Source organism: Vipera berus (assembly GCF_964194415.1).
Source record: "Vipera berus genome assembly, chromosome: 5".
Taxonomy (NCBI): Eukaryota; Metazoa; Chordata; class Lepidosauria; order Squamata; family Viperidae; genus Vipera; species Vipera berus.
In genome coordinates, this window is record NC_138207.1 from 69,406,809 (window position 1) to 69,427,455 (window position 20,647).

The 20,647-nt window shown below is 40.6% G+C and overlaps 1 protein-coding gene across 1 annotated transcript in view; it reads right to left on the bottom strand.

Moving 5' to 3' along the window:
* Positions 1–18,028, bottom strand: part of STK32C (serine/threonine kinase 32C) — a gene marked incomplete at both ends in the record, with an annotated part of 200,185 nt that extends 182,157 nt beyond the window's left edge. The window contains one exon of the mRNA XM_081329303.1: positions 17,938–18,028. Coding sequence (XP_081185429.1) covers positions 17,938–18,028 — 91 coding nt within the window. The remainder of the gene's footprint in view (positions 1–17,937) is intronic.
* Positions 18,029–20,647: the final 2,619 nt, after the last annotated feature.

A 20,647-nucleotide genomic window follows, 5' to 3' on the forward strand; every position in this document is an offset into this window, starting at 1 on the left:
TGATACATATGGAATGTTGGAAGCATTCCATGGATGTTCTCATAAAATGGCTCCCAAGGGGTTTGAAGCTATTCGAACATTTACCACAAAAAGTTCCTGAGCAGTTGCTCCCATCACCTCTTTCAACATTCCAGAATGCGGTCTTACAATTGCGGTTTACAGTATCTTCGTTTTATTTTCTAAATAGGTGGAGACATTTCCAAACCAAAAAATTAGAATGCAGTCACCTAGTATTTTTAATTTCTCTTGAAAGTCTACTGATTTTTACTGGGAAGGCTGTATTTTGTCAGTATATGTATGTGTGTATATGTGTACGTATGTGTGTGTGTGTGTGTGTGTGTGTGTGTGTGTATAAAATTAAAAACATCTTTAAACATTTAAAATTTGGTAAGGATAGGGAATTTAAAGGGCAACATGGAAAATCACCTTGGAAACTCTATAGCCTCTGGGCAGTAGTGGGTAGAATCCTCAAACTAATTCTAAACGTACCACTAGGAATCCTCAATTCTTCACTGAACTCTGTGAGAAATACTTTTGAATAAATTTTCTTCTTATCCAGAAATTACACCAGCTAAATTCAATAGAACTAATCCCTTAGTTCCTCAGTAAGTATATTTCCCAGTTTTAGAGCACATTTCTGTAAGAATATTTCTGTAGCAAGTGCTAATTTTGCAAACAGGAAAACTTTCCTCTATTTCAATGGGCTTTATATAGAAGCACGTGAACTACTTCCTCATTCAGCATTATTTTTATTGATAAACCTAGATTAGGAAGAAACACTTAGAAAAGAATATGGAGCAAGCAACTGGTTAAAAATTGGGAAAGGAGTTTGCCAAGGGGTCTTATATGTCGTCTTTTTAATTTATACACAGAACACACCAAGAGACATGTGAAAAAAGCTGGAATTAAAATTGCTGGAAGAATTATCGATTACAAGGTATGATGATATTACCGTTCGATGTCTGAAAAGTGAGAGAAACTTCAGCAGACTCTCGCAAGAAACGAAAGACAAGAGTACAAAGCCCGATTTGATGCTTCGCATTAAAACAAACAAACCGGAAATTAAATCAACTGCTTGTGCGAATCCAGTAGAAATACTGGACGCATCCCATCAGTAAAGCAGCAGCATCTTTTGGGACCCAGGAGACTTGATTTCTTTATAGCTACACTCGCCCTTTGCAAATTGCATCCAACCCAGCCCCGTGGCGTCTGCTTGATCCTGTTCCTGCTGAATACTGGAAGCCTTGAAAATCTGACGCTTCCCACAGGCACTAGGATGGTGATAACCTGCAACCCTGCTTATTGTGTAATTGTGATCCAGCAGAGTTTGTCTCTCCTTCTTAGCACAGCTGCTTTCTCTTCCTTTCAATTTCTGCTTTTCATGTGTTGTTTCTTTTTAAATCTTCTATAAGCTGCCCATTGTTGCTGGCCTGTGAGCAGCCTCAGAAAATGGCTCAATAAATGTATTTAAAAATAGGTGAAGAGGTTTGGGAAGTAGTTTTCTCTGCCTGGGCTCAGAAATACACAGAGAAGGTGAAACAAAGAGAGGGTGCCCGTAGAGACCATCACATTATTAGCTATAGTGTTTACTGTCGAGCCTATGTCCTTCCCACGTGTATCATATGGTTGTGAAAGCAGGGCCAGAAAGGTTGAAATAAGAGAATATGATATCCTAGAAGGTAGTGTTGGAGGAAAACCTGGGTCGCCCAAAAAAGGATTAAATTAATTCAATGAAAATGGCACATAATCAAAGCAAAGCAAAGCAAAAATTGGGCAGCTCACTTAAAAGCACCATTAATCAAACTAAAACTTAAATATTTAGGATAAAAACCTAAAAAAGAGACTTTTTGGGGGGTGGGGGGAAAATCAAAGGTAGTTGAAAAAAAGATGCACAGATACTATCATTAATATTAGGATTGTGAGCTTAATAGAATTCCAAAAAGATGTTGCTGATAGGCATTTCTGTCATTCATATATATATATATATATATATATATATATATATATATATATATATATATATATATATATATATTCATTCATTCATTCATTCATTCATTCATTAATAGAGAACATCAGAGACATACCAAAAGGACTGTGTTCATATATAACTTCCTTACCCAGCTCCAATACCAAGCTTGATTAATGTTAACTTTGGTTACATCAGTCAGTCATCAACCTTGTACAGCATAGCACCCAATTCCGCAAAATGGGTGACTCACAACAATCAAAACAAGGAAATTACAATCAAATCTACTCAACAGAATAACAAAAATAGATTAAAAGGTGGGAAGAGAAAACAGGCCAGGTCTTCACAGCTCTTTGGACTCAGCATGCTTTGATTGGTTTATTCCAAGTGTAAAAGTTCTCTCATGATAAAAAATAAAAAGGTTTATATAAATTAAAGGTAAAGGTAAAGATTTCCCATGTTCGTTTACGTCCAACTCTAGGGGGCAGTGCTCATCTCTGCTTCTTAGCCATGGGAGCCAGCATTGAGGATGCTTCCATGGTCATGTAGCCAGCATGACTGTACGCTGAGGCGCACAGAACGCTGTTACCTTCTCACCAAAGTGGTACCTATTTATCTACTCGCATTTACATGCTTTCGAACTGCTAGGTAGGCAGGAGCTGGGGCAAGTAACAGGAGCTCATCCTGTCACACTGCACTCGGGTCTTGAACCCAAGCTGCCAGCTGACAAGCTCAGCATCTTTAACTGCTGAGCCATCGTGTCCCCTAATATAAATTAGGCCATTACCTACTCTAGGGAAAAAAGAAATGATGTCTTCTGCCCAAAAGAAATGCCTTGCTAACTCTTTACTGTACATACAATGGGCAAGAGAAAGATGTGCAAGAAACTTGAGCACTAATGGTCAAAGCTTGCATTTGACATATAACCATTGCTGGAATTTCTTTACATGGTTTCATAGTTCTGTTACAATAAATATCTGAGCTTCTGAGGTTTGAGAAATATATATTTGCACTTATTTGCCTTGCCAGCTGTCCTAGGTCTGACAGAGTGAATCTGGAAAATGGATGAATGCAATAAATAGGTCAACCATGTTTTGTGAACACAGTCGTACAATTTTTTTTTATTTTAATCCCATTTATATCCAATTAAAACTTGTACTCATAACTATGGAATTACCATGCTGACTTGTATTTACTTGAATGTAACTGACATTCAATTGAACCAAGTACATTGATTCCATGCTTTTTTATTCTCGCTAGCAAGCAATACCTAAGATAGTGACTCAGTTTAAACAACTGTAATATTAAAAGCAGCAAGACATTTTCCATTTCAGCTATGTGTAACTTATCAAAAATATGACAATGCCATCTAAATGAGTAGGCCTTATGAAGAAAGTCCTCTGTCAACAATCTCTTTAAGGATCAAATTCTCCTAAAGTGGTTTTTGTATCATTTAAAAAATAATGTTAACATTTAAATCTTTGGATAGACTATATTCTAAGATATAATAACTTATTAGCAAATAATTTTTATTTTTCATCTCCCCACTTCCCTTTTAAAAAATGACGGGTGGAAAGAAAAATCACAGCCTTGCTCATTGACATGATATGACCTTATCCACTCTGAACTTCGAGTTAAAAAAAGAAGTTTTGCATTGAACATCACTAGTAGTGTTCCTTGGTCATTGAAGAGTCCAGTCATGCATTAGAGTCCTGATCTGGATTGGGGCACCGCACATGTTTCAGACAGTTTAATTATTCTCACAAACTGCTTTGAATCAAAATTCCTTCTTTCCCTGTATGGAGAGTTTAAAAATGGAAAAAGAACTTCCTTTGAAGTTTTTTAATCCAAGGGGATGTCTAATATATTTAATGAAGATACTGGGCTTCATTTATCTGATGGAACACAAAGCTACAAAAAGGAGCAGTATTGTCCAAAGATAAATAACAGATATTCAGAGAACCTAAAAACATGTATTCATAATTAGCATATTACCTTGGGTCATGCAAAATGTAGCTGGAATCAATCCCATTCCAAACAAGTAGATTTAGGGTAATCTAGGTGATTTGGACTAGAGATTTTATAATCCTTGACTACCTATTATATGAACAGAAGTGGATGCAAGCTGTCATTCACACAATCTGTAGGATATCTACTATAGTTTCCTACTGCTGGAGTAGGAGAACAATGATATAAAATTATGGCTCCTACTGATTTTAATAGGTCTTACCTGACCATTTTTTCTAGATATGATTTCAGCATAGATCAATAAGGTACACAATTCACTGGGACAACTGTTTCCACTTGGGTCATGGTGAGTGTCAGGCACTTTCCTTCCATAATCACTAATGGAATGATAACCTCATAAAGAGGGTTTTGAGATGAAAGGCATGATAAAAGCAATGTATGTCATAAATTTACCAACCTTCTTGAAGATACAGTCTATAGTGATTAGAGATATCTGTACTTCCAAATTACATTTTTCAAAGGGGGTGGGGGGAATCAAAACCTTACCCAATATTTTTTCAACACAAATTTCATGAGAATGGAAACAACATGATGACAGCTTAAGTATTTCCTTATAGCTTCTAATAAAATTCAGTTGTGACTGCACTGCCATATTTCAAATGCTGCTTACAGATTTTAAGAGCCTCCGGGGTCCAATACAACTCCTGAAGCCCAAAGTACTCTAATGTGTCAAAAAGAGTAGAGAACAAATGTATTCCAAGTATTTCAGACAATTCTTAGTGCATGGAATGTGTAAAGGGGCATAATTTCCAGGTCATATTTTAATCTTTTTATAAATTCACATTGGCTTTTTTTTTTGCTGGTTCTGTTTTTATTTTTGCTTTTTTGAGCCAAGAAGAGAACTGGCACTTTGGCAGAAAACATTTGAATTATTGCCACTTCATATGGCTGCCTTAATCAAGTCAAAAACAGTAGCTATGTATTCAGTGGAAACTTGTACTTGATAGCAAGTGCTTCACACTCGTTTTTGTTAAAAAAAATATTTGTGAAAGCACAGCCCTTCCTCCCTTCTTTTCCATTAGAATGTAACTCTGGTCTTTGAATGAACAGAGGCATATTCTAAACCATCATTTCTATTATAATATGATCAAGACTGACTTCCTCCCATGATTCAGCTTACTGCTAAGCTGGTTCGTGAAGGAATCACCTGATGAATACATAATCAAGTACTCATTAATGCATTTGAACTTTCTGAAACTCAATCAGTGGAGAAATGCATTCAAAATGTGAAGTCCTTTTCGGTTTGAGGAAACGTTCCTTGCTCTTTTGGAGAGGTATTTTTAAGGATTTGGATTTTGTTTCCTTTTATTATTTTTCCCATCACAACAGAATATTGGAACAAAATCACACAAGAGATCTCAGAATTTTTGCAGTCTGCATGTCAATCTGTTTATCAGAATAACTTTCTGAAAATTGAACCCAGTGGAGCCCCATTTTAAAGACAACCATATTTTGTAGTGGTTAAGAAGCTGGACTAGGAATGGGAGATGCAGCTTCTATTCTACCCAACTATGGGAGTTCAGTGGATAATGCTGGGCAAATCACTCTCTGCCAGCCCATTGATGTAAGCAAAATAAGACGACAGAGCCCTACATATATGGCCCTGAAGAAAGAATTTAACAGCTATTACATAAAAACTATTTTGACCCCAGAAGGGAGGAATGAGTGAGAAAGAAACTCAAAACTGCCTTGCCTCAATTCTTTTTTTGCATAATAGACAAGAGCAGACATGTCAAACACAAGGCCTGGGGGCCAGATCCGGCCCGCGAAGTGGTTTCATGTGGCCCCCGAAGCCAACCTGGAAACAGTGAGGGAACGGTCCTCGCTGCCTTGGCCCTGACCCAGAGACCCTCCTTCTGCCAGAGACCCCCAGATCTGTCCCACTCCTGCCCAGGCCCACATAGGCACCCTTGATGCGAATGATGTAGAGCTGGCCATGCCCACCCAGTAGGCCACACGCACTCTAGCCACGCCCACCCAGTAGGCCGTGCCCACCCTGGCCACACACCCCCGCCCCCCCCAAGGGCAATCACAATGCTGATGTGGCCCTCAATGAAATTGAGCTTGACACCCCTGGACAAGAGAGAGAATCTCTGCCAGGTTTTCAAGTTACTATTACATTTTTTAACAAAAAAGTAGACTTCCAGTAGTTCTAATCATGTTTGTTTCCTGACCAGGTGCAACATAAAAGAGCTGACATCCACCTTGAACTCTTAAAGGATCAATATAAGTCAAATAATTATTAATACAGTTAGTATAAAGGGATAAACCAGCATGCTGGCTGAGGAATTCTAGGAGTTGAAGTGCACACATATTAAAGTTGCTGAGCTTGAGAAACCTTGAGAAATGCTGCTGACAGCTCCATGCTAAGACCACTTCCCTCTGGGTCGTATGACCTCAAGTGACACATAAAAGGTATGCCCTCTACTTCCCAAAGACTGAAGGAACATGAGACGAAAACAGAAACACACACAGAGGCTCAACATAATGCTTCATTACCCAGAAGAAACATCACTGTTAATAAACTTGTTAGAAAGAATTCAAGAATGCATGCTCTGCAAGTTGTCCTCAATTTTATTTTTTTAAAAAATAAAGAACTATTATTTTTTTTAAAAAAACCAATTATTTCTGAAATTCCATCTTTTGCTTATGGTTTAATGAACATCCTTAGTTCAAGACTGGAGTTTTAAGTATTTTGCTAAGCCTGAAAGTAGTCTTAATTGTGTGCTTCTAGAGATGAAACCCGTGTGCTAGACTGCTAAAGGTGAAAGGAAGCATAGGGAAGGCACCCTCGCATCCTCTGCCTGTGTGAGATGGATTTCACATATCCAAGTCAAGAGTTATATATTAAAGATACAAGTGGTGGTAAGGATTTTATTTGAAATTGCTAACAAGGACAACTGTTCTCCCTATTGGAATGAAGATGCAAATGCTATCATTTTGTCTGTCCATTATGCTCCCCTGCCTTTTTCTCAAAATTATTCTCCAGGCATTGGAGACTTATGTGAGGAGGAAAGGGCTATGCACAAGAGGTTGCATTTTCTGCTCAGGCAAATCCACTCGTTTCATAGGCCCATCTCAAAATATATATGTCTTTTACTTTATGCATTATATTTATTCTCGGTCTTTCTCATCAGCCTGATTTTACAGGCTCAACTTCATTTCAGTGCATCGTGTAACTTCAAAACATGTTCACACAATTTCCGCTTTTATCCAGAGAGATGATTAACCTTGATCAATAACTTGAGCCAGTGGTTATTTGATATTTAAGGTTCCCCAGTTTACCAAATTCTTGGTCCCAAGTGGGATGAGGAGGCAGAGCTTATTTCTCCCTCTGAGGTCAAAATCAAAGGTCCTTCCTTTGTAATACTTTGTAATACATTAAGAATTCAACAGTTGTCATTCAGTTTAGAGGTAATATTCAGGAACAAGTAAGGTAATCCTTGAATTATGACAATTGAGCCCAAAATTTGTTGGTAAGCGAGATATTAGTGAATTTTGCCCCATTTTATGACTCTTCTTGCAACAATTGTTAAGTGAATCACTGCAGTTGTTAAATCAAGTAACACAGCTGCTAAGTGAATCTGGCTTCCCCATTAACTTTAGCAAGAACAAAAGCACTTGGGCTTAAATAATAATAATAATAATAATAATAATAATAATAATAATAATAATAATAATAATAATAATAATAATAATAATAAAGTTGGAAGGGACCTTGGAGGTCATCTAGTCCAACCCCCTGCTCAGGCAGGAAACCTTATACCATTTCAGGCAAATGGCTGTCCAGTCTCTTCTTAAAAACCTCCAGTGTTGGAGCATTCACCACCTCTGGAGGCAGGTTGTTCCACTGGTTAATTGTTCTGTCAGGAAGTTTCTCCTTAGTTCTAGGTTGCTTCTCTCCTTGACTAGTTTCCATCCGTTGCTTCTTGTCCTGCTTTCAGGTGCTTTGGAGAATAGCTTGACTCCCTCTTCTTTGTGGCAGCCCCTGAGATATTGGAACACTGCTATCATGTCACCCCTCACCCTTCTCTTCATTAAACTACACATACCCAATTCCAGCAACCGTTCCCTATATGTTATATACCACTTCGTAGTGCTTTACAGCCCTCTCTAAGCAGTTACAGTCAGCCTATTGCCCCCAACAATCTGGGTCCTCATTTTAGCGACCTCGGAAGGATGGAAGGCTGAGTCAACCTTGAGCCAGTCAGAATGGAACTGCTGGCATTCAGCAGAATTAGACTGCAATACTGCATTCTACCACTGTGCCACTATTTTGCTTGTCAGAAGATTGCAAAAGGTGATCACATGACCTCAGGACAGTGCAACCATCATAAATATGACTCAATTGCCAAGTGTCTGAATCTTGATCACATGAGCACAGGGCTGCTGCAACAATAGTGTGAAAAACAGTCGTTAAGTCACTATTGTAAGTCAAGGGCAACCTGTATAGCCTGAAAGAATCTAGAGACTTGCAGGGGAGGTATGATGCATTGAAGATGTCTCCGAAAGCAGAGCTGCTGACTGTGGCAAAGATCAAGTAACTGGAGAGTAAATAAGTTCCTTGGAATTTCTCTAGATAAGGAGGAGACGGGAGATTGGATCACAAGTGGGTAAACAGCTGCTCCATGCAAGGAGACCACATGGCCATTTTCTGCATATTTGAGTGCCAGGAGACAATGGGATCAACCATCTTGTTCACAAAGGACATTAAGTCCACAAACCTCACTTTCTAATCACTTTCAGAAATTCCCTATCAACTACGTTAAAGCTATTTAAGAGATTTTTGGAATTACAAGTTTGAAAAGTCTTGGAAAGTCTTTACTTCAACTCTGAACAAAAGAAAAAAATAATTATAAGCTTAAGAACTTAACTTAAAATGAATTAACAAAAAGCTATTTGATATAAGAAAGTTGTAAGTGGATTAAGGGTCCAAATTCCCTAAGTTTGTAATATTAGCATTTACTGTAAGATTTTGGAATTAACTATAAAAAATAAATAGCTCCTCAAGGGAAGCAGACTAATTTTGACTATCCTGAGTACTGTAAATCATAAATGATTATTTTAGAAACTGGACACTATAAGAGGATCTAAATAAAAGAAAAAAATATAAGCCTGTTCTTGATATAATTACTACCAGAACTTACAGAATGAAAGGAAACATCATAACCTCAGAAATATTAAAGATCTTTGAAGAATAGAGCTAGAAATTAGTAAGTACCATATCTACACAATCAGTAATGATGTCTGGAATTAATATAATCATTGACTTTTTTTCTCACTACAGATGAGAGAGCACAAAAGTCAGAATGAGGAGGAAGGAACAGCAGCAGTAAAAACAGCTTGTATATGGCAAATCATGAAGGTTATTTGTAAATGATATTTGTAACTGAATGAATGATTGATTGATTACATGCCATCAAATCATTGTTGACAGCAACCACAAAAATAGATTTTCACTAAGAAAATGAATGCAATATTGTGCAATACTATCTGTAATACACAGTATTAATTTCCAGCAAATAAATAAACAAGGAGGTTTAAGAACTGGATTTTAAACATTCCTTTGATTTTTTTTTCAGTCATAGATGGCATTCCTTGGCCTATAAGACAGCTTTCTTTTCCAAATGCTTAGTAAATGTTTCTGAGAGGTAGAATCAGATACACATATATAAAAAATCAGGATCTTTGTGGAGTGCCTGATATAATACAAGCTAAAAATAAATACTTGCCAAGATGAAGTACGTAGTAGTTTCGGAGACGAACAAATCTCACACCACAGATGTAAACAAGCTTTTTAGTTTCAGTGTTTCTATAATTACCCATTCAGTTATTACTACTTTGACAGTGAATTCTTTGGAGCAATTCAAAGGTCAAAGCATCAGAGAGAAAAATATTAAATAACCAAGCAGAGCTCTGAGAAGTAGATTAGTCAAGGATGCCTCATCTCTTCTTCGTAATCTGTTAAATTCAGCAGCCTCTGTGCCCTGCTCCAAGAGTTGGAATACGAAATAAAATCATGTTCACACTCAACTACTATATAATTTATCAAGACTGGAAAGCTACTTTAACATTTTCATGCTATGTAATACAGGGAGAATTTCATCCCATATTGGTCCATATCAGAATGCAAATTGAGGATAGGTTTAGGCCAGGGGTAGGCAATCTTGGCCCCTTCATGGCTTGTGGATTTCAACTCCCAGAATTCCTGAGCTAGCATGGCTCAGCTTGGAAACCTCTCCCTTTCCCCTCAGCTTAGCTGGCTCAGGAATTCTGGGAGTTGAAGTCCACATGTCATAAAAGAGCCAAGGTTGCTTACCCCTGGTTTAGGCGAAGGAAGCTCACAACCTTCCCCCACGTAACCATAATATACCTGTATATTGTGGCCTTTTTGCATAGGGGAAGCTAAATGCTCTCGGGGATCAAAGGAGACCCTTATACTTGGCAAATGTTTACAACTCTCAACAGAATCTTTAAAATTCTCGGTTACCAAATCCCCATGGTTCTGGCTTTCTAATGACAAGCTTAGCCCATTTCTGGATCGAGTGCGCACCACAAAGTCTATTATAGTTAATGCAAGTTACATACATAGATACTGTGGGAAAAATCCAGAGAAAGAAATATTTTGGGAAACATTAAAAAAGCAGAATATATTTCCCCAAAGAAATAATGGAGAATATCTTTAAAAAGACAGCCTGCAGAAATCAACCCCAGCCCCTAGGCCAGGCATGTCAAACTGCCGGCCCACGGGGCAGATGCATCATGCCAAAACCGCGCCCACCCCATTGCCGGCAATGGGGAAAAAGTCCCGATATGTCGCGCGTCGTCATATGATGTCACAGGTTTGACATGCCTGCCCTTGGCAGAGGCCAGCTTTTAGAAATGCAAATTCAATAATCCATTCAGGAAGGTTGGGGCCAGGAAGCTAGAAGCTATGAGATTAGGAAGAGAAAGACCTCTAAAATCTACATACCCCACCCAAATTTTAAAAGACATAACCTTTGGGGACATAATAGGATTAACCCACCAATACCAAAAGGGCACACTCAGACTCAGGTCAAAGTATATGACACAGGAAATACAAAGCCTCAAACGGGAATGGGAAACAACCTCAAGAGCCTCAGAAGGTATAAAAACCCACCACTCCCAGCAATATGTGGTCAGCTTTCCCAGAGCCATGCTTCTGTCTGGCTTTGCTCTACAATAAACTCCAACCTTCTTTCTAAAGCAGTCTCCATTTTGTTTATTCCCAGCTTGGACTGGACCCTGAGGAAGATTTTTCTTTCTACAACACATGTATACATACATTGGTGCTCAGATCTAGCACCAATGTAACATGGCTTCCTAACTAGCACTATTTAGAGTATACCGATCATATTAGTAGCAGACTATCTGCTGGACTTCTCAACATCTGGCTTTCAACAAGGCTGAAATATTCTAGGCTTGTCAGACATCCCTACTTAACTGTCCAGACTGTTATAAGACATACAGCTTCTTGGATTCCAAATACGAAAGAGCACATAAGTGGCATAGGGAAACATTTGTGCTGGTCTTTCAAACTTGCAGCAGCCTCAAAAAAACTCTCAGAGGAATTAATTTTTAAAAAATTAACAATTTCACATCACCTGGGTTCAGAGACTTACACTAATCCATTTTCTTTGTCAGCCCTTCAAGGTAGTCAGACAAGAAGCACCAATCTTGAGTATTGCTACCTTTATTGTAAGGATACATTAACAGAATCTTGAAGAAAGTACATCACTTCCCCCTCACCTTTTCTAGGAAGGGTCTTTTCTGAGATGTTTGACATCCCCCTATTCCTTCTGGGGACTCAGCTGCACTTGTCTGATCTTTGCCTTATCTGTGGCTCCTTCTTCTCTCTCTCAAGGACATTGTCACAAATCATTAGTCTTGTTCCTGTTGACTAAAATGTTCTAAGGAGGCCCAGATAGCATAATATTAATGAAATAATTAAGACTCTGGACATCAACAAGGAGATTATACAAAGACTTTGTAGAGCTTCATGTAGCCTCTTAATGAGGAAGATAGGCAGATGTTGTTTAATTTCAGAGATAGACCATCTTTTTTTTGAGAACTTAAGGCAGTGTACATGGGTGTCCCCACAAAACAATCTTGTAAGATAATTGGGTGAGGAGAAGTACCACCTCAAAGCCATCAAGTGAGTTCTTCAACCTTGTTTTAAATGGCTTGTTAAAAGTCAGTCCCCTACTATAGTTCTTTCTAACTGTAAGCTTGCTAAGCATCCTAGCTTCTGGCTGCCTACAACAAACTGCAGAATATAAAATAGCCTTCCCTAAATCCTCCAGATGTTTGGATTACAACTCTACCATACCTGGTATTTTTCCATCATAGCTAGAACTGATTGACCCCAGGCTGGAAAGGCTTATTTAGAGTCTCTATTGCTGATGTTTTAGTGCAGGTAACATTTCTTTAATTCATTTTTAATTAGAAGCATCTGTTTTCCCCACTTTACAGACGGGAACTGCAACCAGAGCTAACATTTTTTTCCAGACAAGGGCCCTCTAGTGATTTGGTGAATTGTTTTTTTTTTTGGAATTGGGCTAGGAGTTATAACTGTAGTTCCACAAAATACTGTATATAATCTGTTGCATCCTCCACTGTAGTATTACTATAAAAATAATGCCTCTTAATGCAATGGTTTTTGGCCCCAACTACAGATATAACTACAACTGCTGAACTATAATGCACCCCATGGTTGGTGTTTTTTTTGGTTTAAATCATACTCTGCTTTCTGGACTGCCTTCCTTCCCATCACCTGCATTCACCTTTAACAGTTATCATGCTAACTACACATCTCAAAATGTTCCTCTTAAAAAAGGTACACCTGTTTCAAATGAAGCACTGTAGTCTCAACACAGATTAATAATATTTTACACTGATTCAGAATGGCTGGATACCAACGGAGATGAGAAAGGTAGAATTTTAAATAATGCATATAAATCTGTCCAAAAAGTAGCCAGTGACCAGCTTCTCAGTTACACATTGCTCTCAGAAGTCCCTCCTGGTTGACTGGTTCCTAGTACAGGTGGTCCTTGACTTACAACAGTTCATTTAGTGACTGTTCAAAGTTACAATGGCATTGAAAAAAGTGACCTATGATCATTTTTCACATTTAAAACCATTGCAATATCCCCATGGTCACATGATCAAAATTCAGATGCTTGGCAACTGACTCATGTTTATGACGGTTACAGTGTCCTGGGGTCATGTGATCCCCTTTTGTGACCTTCTGACAAGCAAAGTCAATGGGGAAGCCAGATTCACTTAACAACCATACTCCTACCTTAACTGCAATGATTCACTTAGCAACTGTTGCAAGAAAGGTTGTAAAGTGGGGTAAATCTCACTGAACAAATGTTTCACTTAGCAACATAAATTGTCAATTGTCATCCTAACTCGAAGACTGTCTGTATATAAGTGAAAAACGTATATTGCTTGCTTTCATTTTGTTACCACCAATTGAAATAGCATTTTCCGTACTCTACAGTAAAGTCAAACCCTCCAATAAACAGGATTTTCTCCTCCCCTTGCTCTGCCTCACTCAAGAGAAGCAGATTGGGGTTCAAAAATATGTTGACAGCCCAGAGAGGGCAGGCTAAGTGCAATTAATTCCATTTATACACTAAGTAACGACCCAGCCAGGTTGTTAAGATGACAGATGTCCAACTCATAAAAGACTGAAATGTAACAGTTTGTTAGGAGACATCATTTGGACATCATCCAGACTAAACAAAAGAAGGGGGAAAGCAATTAGTAAGTATGGTTACTGACTGAGGGTTTCTTTGGCTGAACATATCTGAAACCTAAAATTCTGGATTTTCTCCATTGGATCCCCTTCTTAAAAATCAGGGTGTGATTGGCATTAAATTGCTATGTACTGTAGGCTATTATCAACTTGATAAATCAAAGATCTCTGTCTCGTCTATCCATAGGTCCTTCCTAACGCATGTCTGGTAAAAGGAGACACTTTCCTATGTATAATGAACTGTGATTTTTGAAGGAACAAAAATAGAAATTGTCTCTGCATCTATGAAATACTTATGCACCATAATTATGGCATAGTAAACTTGAGGTAGCAGCAGTAAAAAATACATCAACTATACAGTTTTACAGTCTCTTCAAGCTTAGTTGTGGTATGGGTGCAGGAGCTGAAACAATATTAAGGCATTTTGATATATTTTGTTTAATTGGGGTATCTCTGTCATATAATTGTGATGACAACCCTAAAAGACACTCCATGCCATGATAGAGATAGGGAACCAGTTTCTTTCCGGGGGGGGGGGGGGATGTTCTGTTTATACTTTGTTTTTCTTTACATTTTTTTCTTTTTCCCCCTTTTCTTCTAGTTGTTACCTTTTCTTGTTCTATTTAAAAATATTTGTTAAAAAAATACCCAAAGTGTCATTTTTGCTCTCTAAATAGGCATTTTTCATATATAATGAATATACCTGAAATATGTTTCCTGAGGTAGACCAGTGGTCACCAACCTTTCCGGCTTCACAGATCGGCAGCAGCAGTGGGGGGGGAGGAGGGCATGATTTCGTGTGCGCGCTCACCACTTGCAGAAATGGACCTTTGCCACTCACTGCTGCTTACGTGGTCCGATTCACAATGGGCTGTGAACCGATACTGATCCACAGACCGAGGGTTGGGGACCCCGATGTAGACCATTTGAAGGATTATGCATGCTTACTCTGAATCCTTTTGCAGATCCTTGGTTAAATTGACAGCTCACTCTTAAACAGAATTGAGAGATTCTATTACAAGACAATTGGAATTTATGGCCCTACCTTATTTCCAGATTTTATTAACCTTTCCTTGACCTCTGCAATGGAAAGTTCAGCTTATTTAGTTGAATGAGACAATATCTCACCAGTGTAAAGAGTACGGTTCCTGATTTGTAAAATAAAAATAAAACTGAATACTTTTTGAACTATCAACTTACATAATCTGATGATCAAGATGCCACATTATTCACACAAATCAAAGTAAGCAATATATATGAGGGGTGTGTTTATTTGTATGTATATATGTATAAACGTATTTTGTTCTAGGTGCCTTTGTGTCCTAAAATGTCTAACCAAACTGGTGGGCAGAAAAGTTTACGAAGGAAAAAAAATATAATGATCCTGGAAGCAATGGTATATGACATTCAGAGATGTCTTATGACAGTTGCATTGCATTTCACTCCCCTTTGGGACTTCCTTAGATATTAAGTCTCTTTTTGAGATTCCAGTTCCAGCAAAACTTCCATGCAGCGTTAGAGTAAGAAGGAAGCAATACTTCTCTATGTTAGAAAAATTGTTTTTTTTTTAAAAAGTGGGTGTCTTTCACTTCACTTCATTAATTACTTTCATCCTACAGCCAGAAGAGCAAGAAGTAGACCTGCAAGCTTTCATTTTGGGAGCAGTCGGAGAGCAAAATAACACCTGGATTTTTTTTTCTTTAATAGAACCAAGTTGCATATCTTCTCAAAATCATTAAATGCAAAACAGTAATCATAACACATTAATCATACATGGAATCATGCTGGAAAAACAACTGAAATATTTCGATCCCCCTGCCTTTGATGCATTTTACAGAATCTGCCAGGGAGAAGGCTACATACAGCACAGTGGCAGAATGCCTTATTTTGAATGCAAAAGGTTGCAGGTCCAATCCATGAGAGACAGGGCTGGAAAAGCTTCTTGTCTGACAACCAGGCGAGTCAGTGACAGATTGAGGTAAACTAAGCATGAAATAGAACTCACATTAAGAGAGGCTAAGTGCAAGAAGAGTTGCTGATTCTAGAATAATGGAGTACAAATTAAATTTTAAAAAGTGTGGTGGAACCACCTGGCCCCAATTGGGTAGAGGGGCAGGATTAAAAGACATTTCAGGTTACAGTCTATAGGGGCAAGAAAACCTTTTAGGTCAAATCCTTAGGTCTAGATTTCCTAAGGGAAGGCAGACAGCCTGGCAAGATTCTCATAAGGTGGTGATCAACAATAAAGAAACCTGTATGACCCATTCTTGGAGGTGTTCTGGTTGCCTGAGCCTGACAAAAAGTGAGATTTTGTGTAATTAAAGTGTGCGAACAACTATTGATCCAGAAATGAAATAACCAGACATTATTACTCTAAAAAACATTCTCTTACACAAGTTAAATTAAAAGACTGTAATTAAAATTGATTTTGAAATCAGACAGGTGACAGGGGGACCTCAAGGATAAACTGCTTGAGAGTTAGAAAAAAAAATTAAGAGCTGTATCCCTGCTAAAATCATCTGATGAGAATTTCAAACTTAATTAGTTAAAACTTTACTGATATAGTCAATATTCTTTCTTCAACCTTTAAGCTTTATGCCATACATTAGCAATAAAATACAGCCTGGCCCCTTTAATAACCTAGAGAAACATCCTGATAATTTTATTTTAAAAAGGATGAAATTATCAACAAATTGGATCAGAGAACAAAACTGTTTTCTAATTCTGCCTGGATGAAGTACAACAAATCCATCTAATTCAAAATGCTATTTTGAAAAATATTTTTACTAGACTTTGGTAGATGCAGTTGCTTGCAGAGAAGTTTATTTTTTTAATGTTCTAAATTAACTTTTCCATCGAAACCCTCAATGAGCTGGCTTCTGAGGACATCAGTGATTTATAACTATTTTCTCAGTGCTACTTAACATAGAAATTGATTTACACTACTCAATTGGTAAGGAAAACAAAGCAAAAAGGTAGAAAAGATTCAAGACAAATTTATACCCATATAAACTAGAGTAGAATTATATGACATAACATAATAGGCTTTGCACAAAGGAACACGTAAGTCCTGATTTGACTGGGAAACAGCTCAAATTTCCCCATGCTTATTTAGGAATTTAAGGTTAAGCACATAGGAAGGCAGCAGCCTCTTCCTCAATATTCAACTCGACTGAACCACCGGGCAGAAATTAGCTACTATTTATTAGTACTGTAAGAAAACAGTACGTATATGATAAAGGATAGTTTATTTCTTCAGCTGAGTCTGTAGGATAAAATAGGCTTCTCATTTCTTCCGAGGGGGCGGAGAGAGGCTAATCCCCATTGTAAAATGGTCTTACATAGCGCATTAGTAAACTACACAGCCTAATAAATCCGCAGGATCAAACCTTCCCAGCTCTGTTATGCCCCCTATACTAAATTACAAATCCTACTCGGTCACCACCCAATTGTACACCGGCAAGTTCCGAGGGAAAATCGTGTAACTTTCTCGAGCGTTTGTGCATTTACGAAATGGGGAATATCTCTGGATTCAACCCCGTTGCACGTCTGCCCCAGACCAGGCACGCGTGGGCTCCCCAAAAGTTGCTCCAAAGCTGGGGAAACCGTTGAGGCAGCTAACCCGAAGCCGAGAGCTCGGCTGTCCTCCGAAGAAAACTGCCCCCCTCCCCATGGGTCTTCCCGCCCCTCTCCTCAGCCTCTTCGCTACTACAACCATTTTCCTCACTCCCAAGCAAGCCGCCCCCCGCCCAGAGCAGCTTCTAGAGCAGGGGTCTTCAAACTTGGCCCTTTTATGACTTGTGGACTTCAACTCCCAGAATTCCTCAGCCAGCAAAGCTGGCTGAGGAATTCTGGGAGTTGAAGTCCACAAGTCATAAAAGGGCCAAGTTTGAAGACCCCTGTTCTAGAGTTTGCCCGGAACACTTTGCTACGTGGCCGGGGAGATCGCGCTTCCTTTCCCGGAGGCACAAAGGGGCAGCTTGGCCGGGGGGGGGAGCGGGGGAGGGCGAAGCGGCTGCCCTCCCGCCCTGCCTTCCTTCACATCCCGCCAACCTGACCAGAAAGGACGGGCGGCTAAGGAAGCCCCAAAAACGCCCCCCCGGCACGACAAGGCCGACCGCTGGGTCCGAATGGTGGCCGGGACGGGCACACTCACCATCCTCCTTCTCGTCGAACACGGGTCTTTTGGAAGACGAGGAAGAGGTGCTGGCTCCCATCCTCTTCTTCCACTTGCTCCACTGAAACATTGGCGGAGGAAGCGAATGGGCATCCCCTTAAGAAGTCCCAGAGATCGGGGCTGAGCCGGGCGCGGCGGCGGCGGCGACGGCGGCAAAGCGGGAGAGCCGGAGAACCCCCCCTTCAAGATGGATCTCGCGGGTTCGCGCGCCGGTGTGTGTGTAAACGGGTCTGAGTATCTCGGTCGGGCTCTACTCGCCCCGCTTTTGTCTCCACCGCTCGCTTGCTCTCTTCTCTCTCTCTTTCTGCACGGCGCTGGAGAAGGCGGCGGCGGCGGCGGCGGCTGGAGCTGCAGTTGCCAAAGACTTGCTTTGCTCTTTGGGGAACCCCTTCTTCTGCCCCCCCCACCCGCTCCCCGATTCTTATTCCCGTCGGTTACTCCTGTCTCCGGAAAGGGGGCCGGCGTAGGAGAACCTCTTCCGAGGAGCCAGACCAAAACCCACGGCGAGAGAGCAAGAAAAACCCAAAGCACGCTGGCTTTCTTCTCTTCTCTTCTCTTCTCTTCTCTTCCCTTCTTTCTTCCTTCTCTCTCTCTCTCTCTCTCTCTCTCTCTCTCTCTCTCTTGCTCCCTTCCTCTCTTCCCAACCCCCCCCCCCCAAGCTTTGGTCCACGCCAGACGAAAGCGAGCGCCGCTGAAGAAACCCGGCGTTTCCCCGAAGCGAGCTGGAAAAGCCAGGATTTGTAGAGGGGCGGCGGAGCGAGGGGGGGGGGCGTTTCAAGCTCGAAGACTCCGGAGCCGGCTGCCTTAAAGCGAACGCGACTCGTAGCGCCTCCGTCCGGGGCTAGATGGCGCTCGAGGTGCGCGAACGCGGGGCTTTACCTTTAACCTCCTGAAATCATCGAGATGCTGCTTGTTTGGGGAAGCCGGGGGGGGGGAGCGACGTTCTAATTCCGCGAAAGGGGCTTCCCACCGCTTTCGGGTTTGTCTGGTCCCAGAGCAGACGTTCAGCATGACAAATTACACACGCACTAATGCAGCAGCGTATAGTCAAGGTTATGGTCTTCCCAGTTGCAATGTATGGCAGTGAAAGCTGGACCATAAAAAAGGCTGAGTGCCAAAGAATTGAGGGCTTTGAACTCTGGTGCTGGAGAAGACTCCTGCGAGTCCCTTGGACTGCAAGGCGATCAAACCGGTCAGTCCTAGAGGAGATCAACCCTGACTGCTCTTTAGAAGGCCAGATCCTGAAGCTAAAACTCAAATACTTTGGCCACCTAATGAGAAGGAAGGACTCACTGGAGAAGAGCCTAATGCTGGGAAAGATTGAGGGCAAGAGAAGAAGGGGACGACAGAGAATGAGGTGGCTGGATGGAGTCATTGAAGCAGTAGGCGTGAGCTTAGATGGACTCCAGAAGATGGTAGAGGATAGGAAGGCCTGGAGGAACATTGTCCATAGGGTCGCGATGGGTCGGACACGACTTCGCAACTAACAACAACAACAAATGCAGCAGCAGAGGGAAGGGGGGGAGCTGACTCAACTATTATCAAGGATTCTTTGTTCTCCTGTAAGGATATCGTGGCTATTTGGTGACCCCCGCTGTATTAGGAGCCCCATTTATTTTGTGGACTACTTTAAAGCCAAGGATCTTAGACACGTTTGTCCGGAAACAATATGCCTCTGAATACCAGGTCGCTGGAGAAGCATAAGGGTGATGCTGCAAAGGCATTTTTGTCTCGCCCCTCCACACTGGTACTTGGCTGGTGGTTGTAAAAACAGACGATTGGATGAGACGGCCCTTTTGTTCTGATCCACGATCTGATTCATAACGTGACTGATGTAAAAAGTTTTTATTGCTCTTGCTATTAATAAAATATAAGGTGTATTTTCAATAGTATGGCTACTGTTAATAATTTGGAGAGAAATGGATTTGAATTTCTGTGACTCATTCTATTTTATTGTACAGGTAGTCCTCAATTTACAGCCATTCTCTTGGTGACTGTTTGAAGTTACAACGGCATTGACAAAAGTGACATGACCATTTTTCACACTCATGATCATTGCAGCATTGCTTTGATCATGTGATTTCCATTTAGATGCTTGACAACATTCACATTTATGATGGTTACAGTGTCTCAGGGTCATGTGATCACCTTTTGCAAACTTCTGACAAGCAAAGTCAATGGTGGAACCAAATTCACTTAACAACCGTGTAACTAATTTAACAACTGCAGTGATTCTTGAAGGCAAAACTAAAATACAGGTATTTTTCTTTCCACCTCGAACCAACCCAGTGATGCCCTCGACGTGATGTCCCGTTGCCTGGAGGCGGTCCGGGTTTGGATGGGGAGAAACAGGCTTCGTCTCAATCCTGCCAAGACTGAGTGGCTGTACATACTGGCATCTCAGACTAACCAATCTTTTCCATCGTTAACTATGGGGGGTGAGGTGTTACCCCCCGTTGATAGGGCCCGCAACTTGGGCGTCCTCCTGGATTCATGGCTCAGTTTGGAAGATCATATAGGAGCCGTGGCCAGGGGGGCTTTTGCCCAGGTTCTCCTGCTGCGCCAGTTACGGCCCTATCTGGACCGAGATGCCCTACACACAGTCACCCATGCGCTTGTGACCTCCCGGCTAGACTACTGCAATGCTCTCTACATGGGGCTGCCCCTGAGGACCACTCGGAGGCTTCAG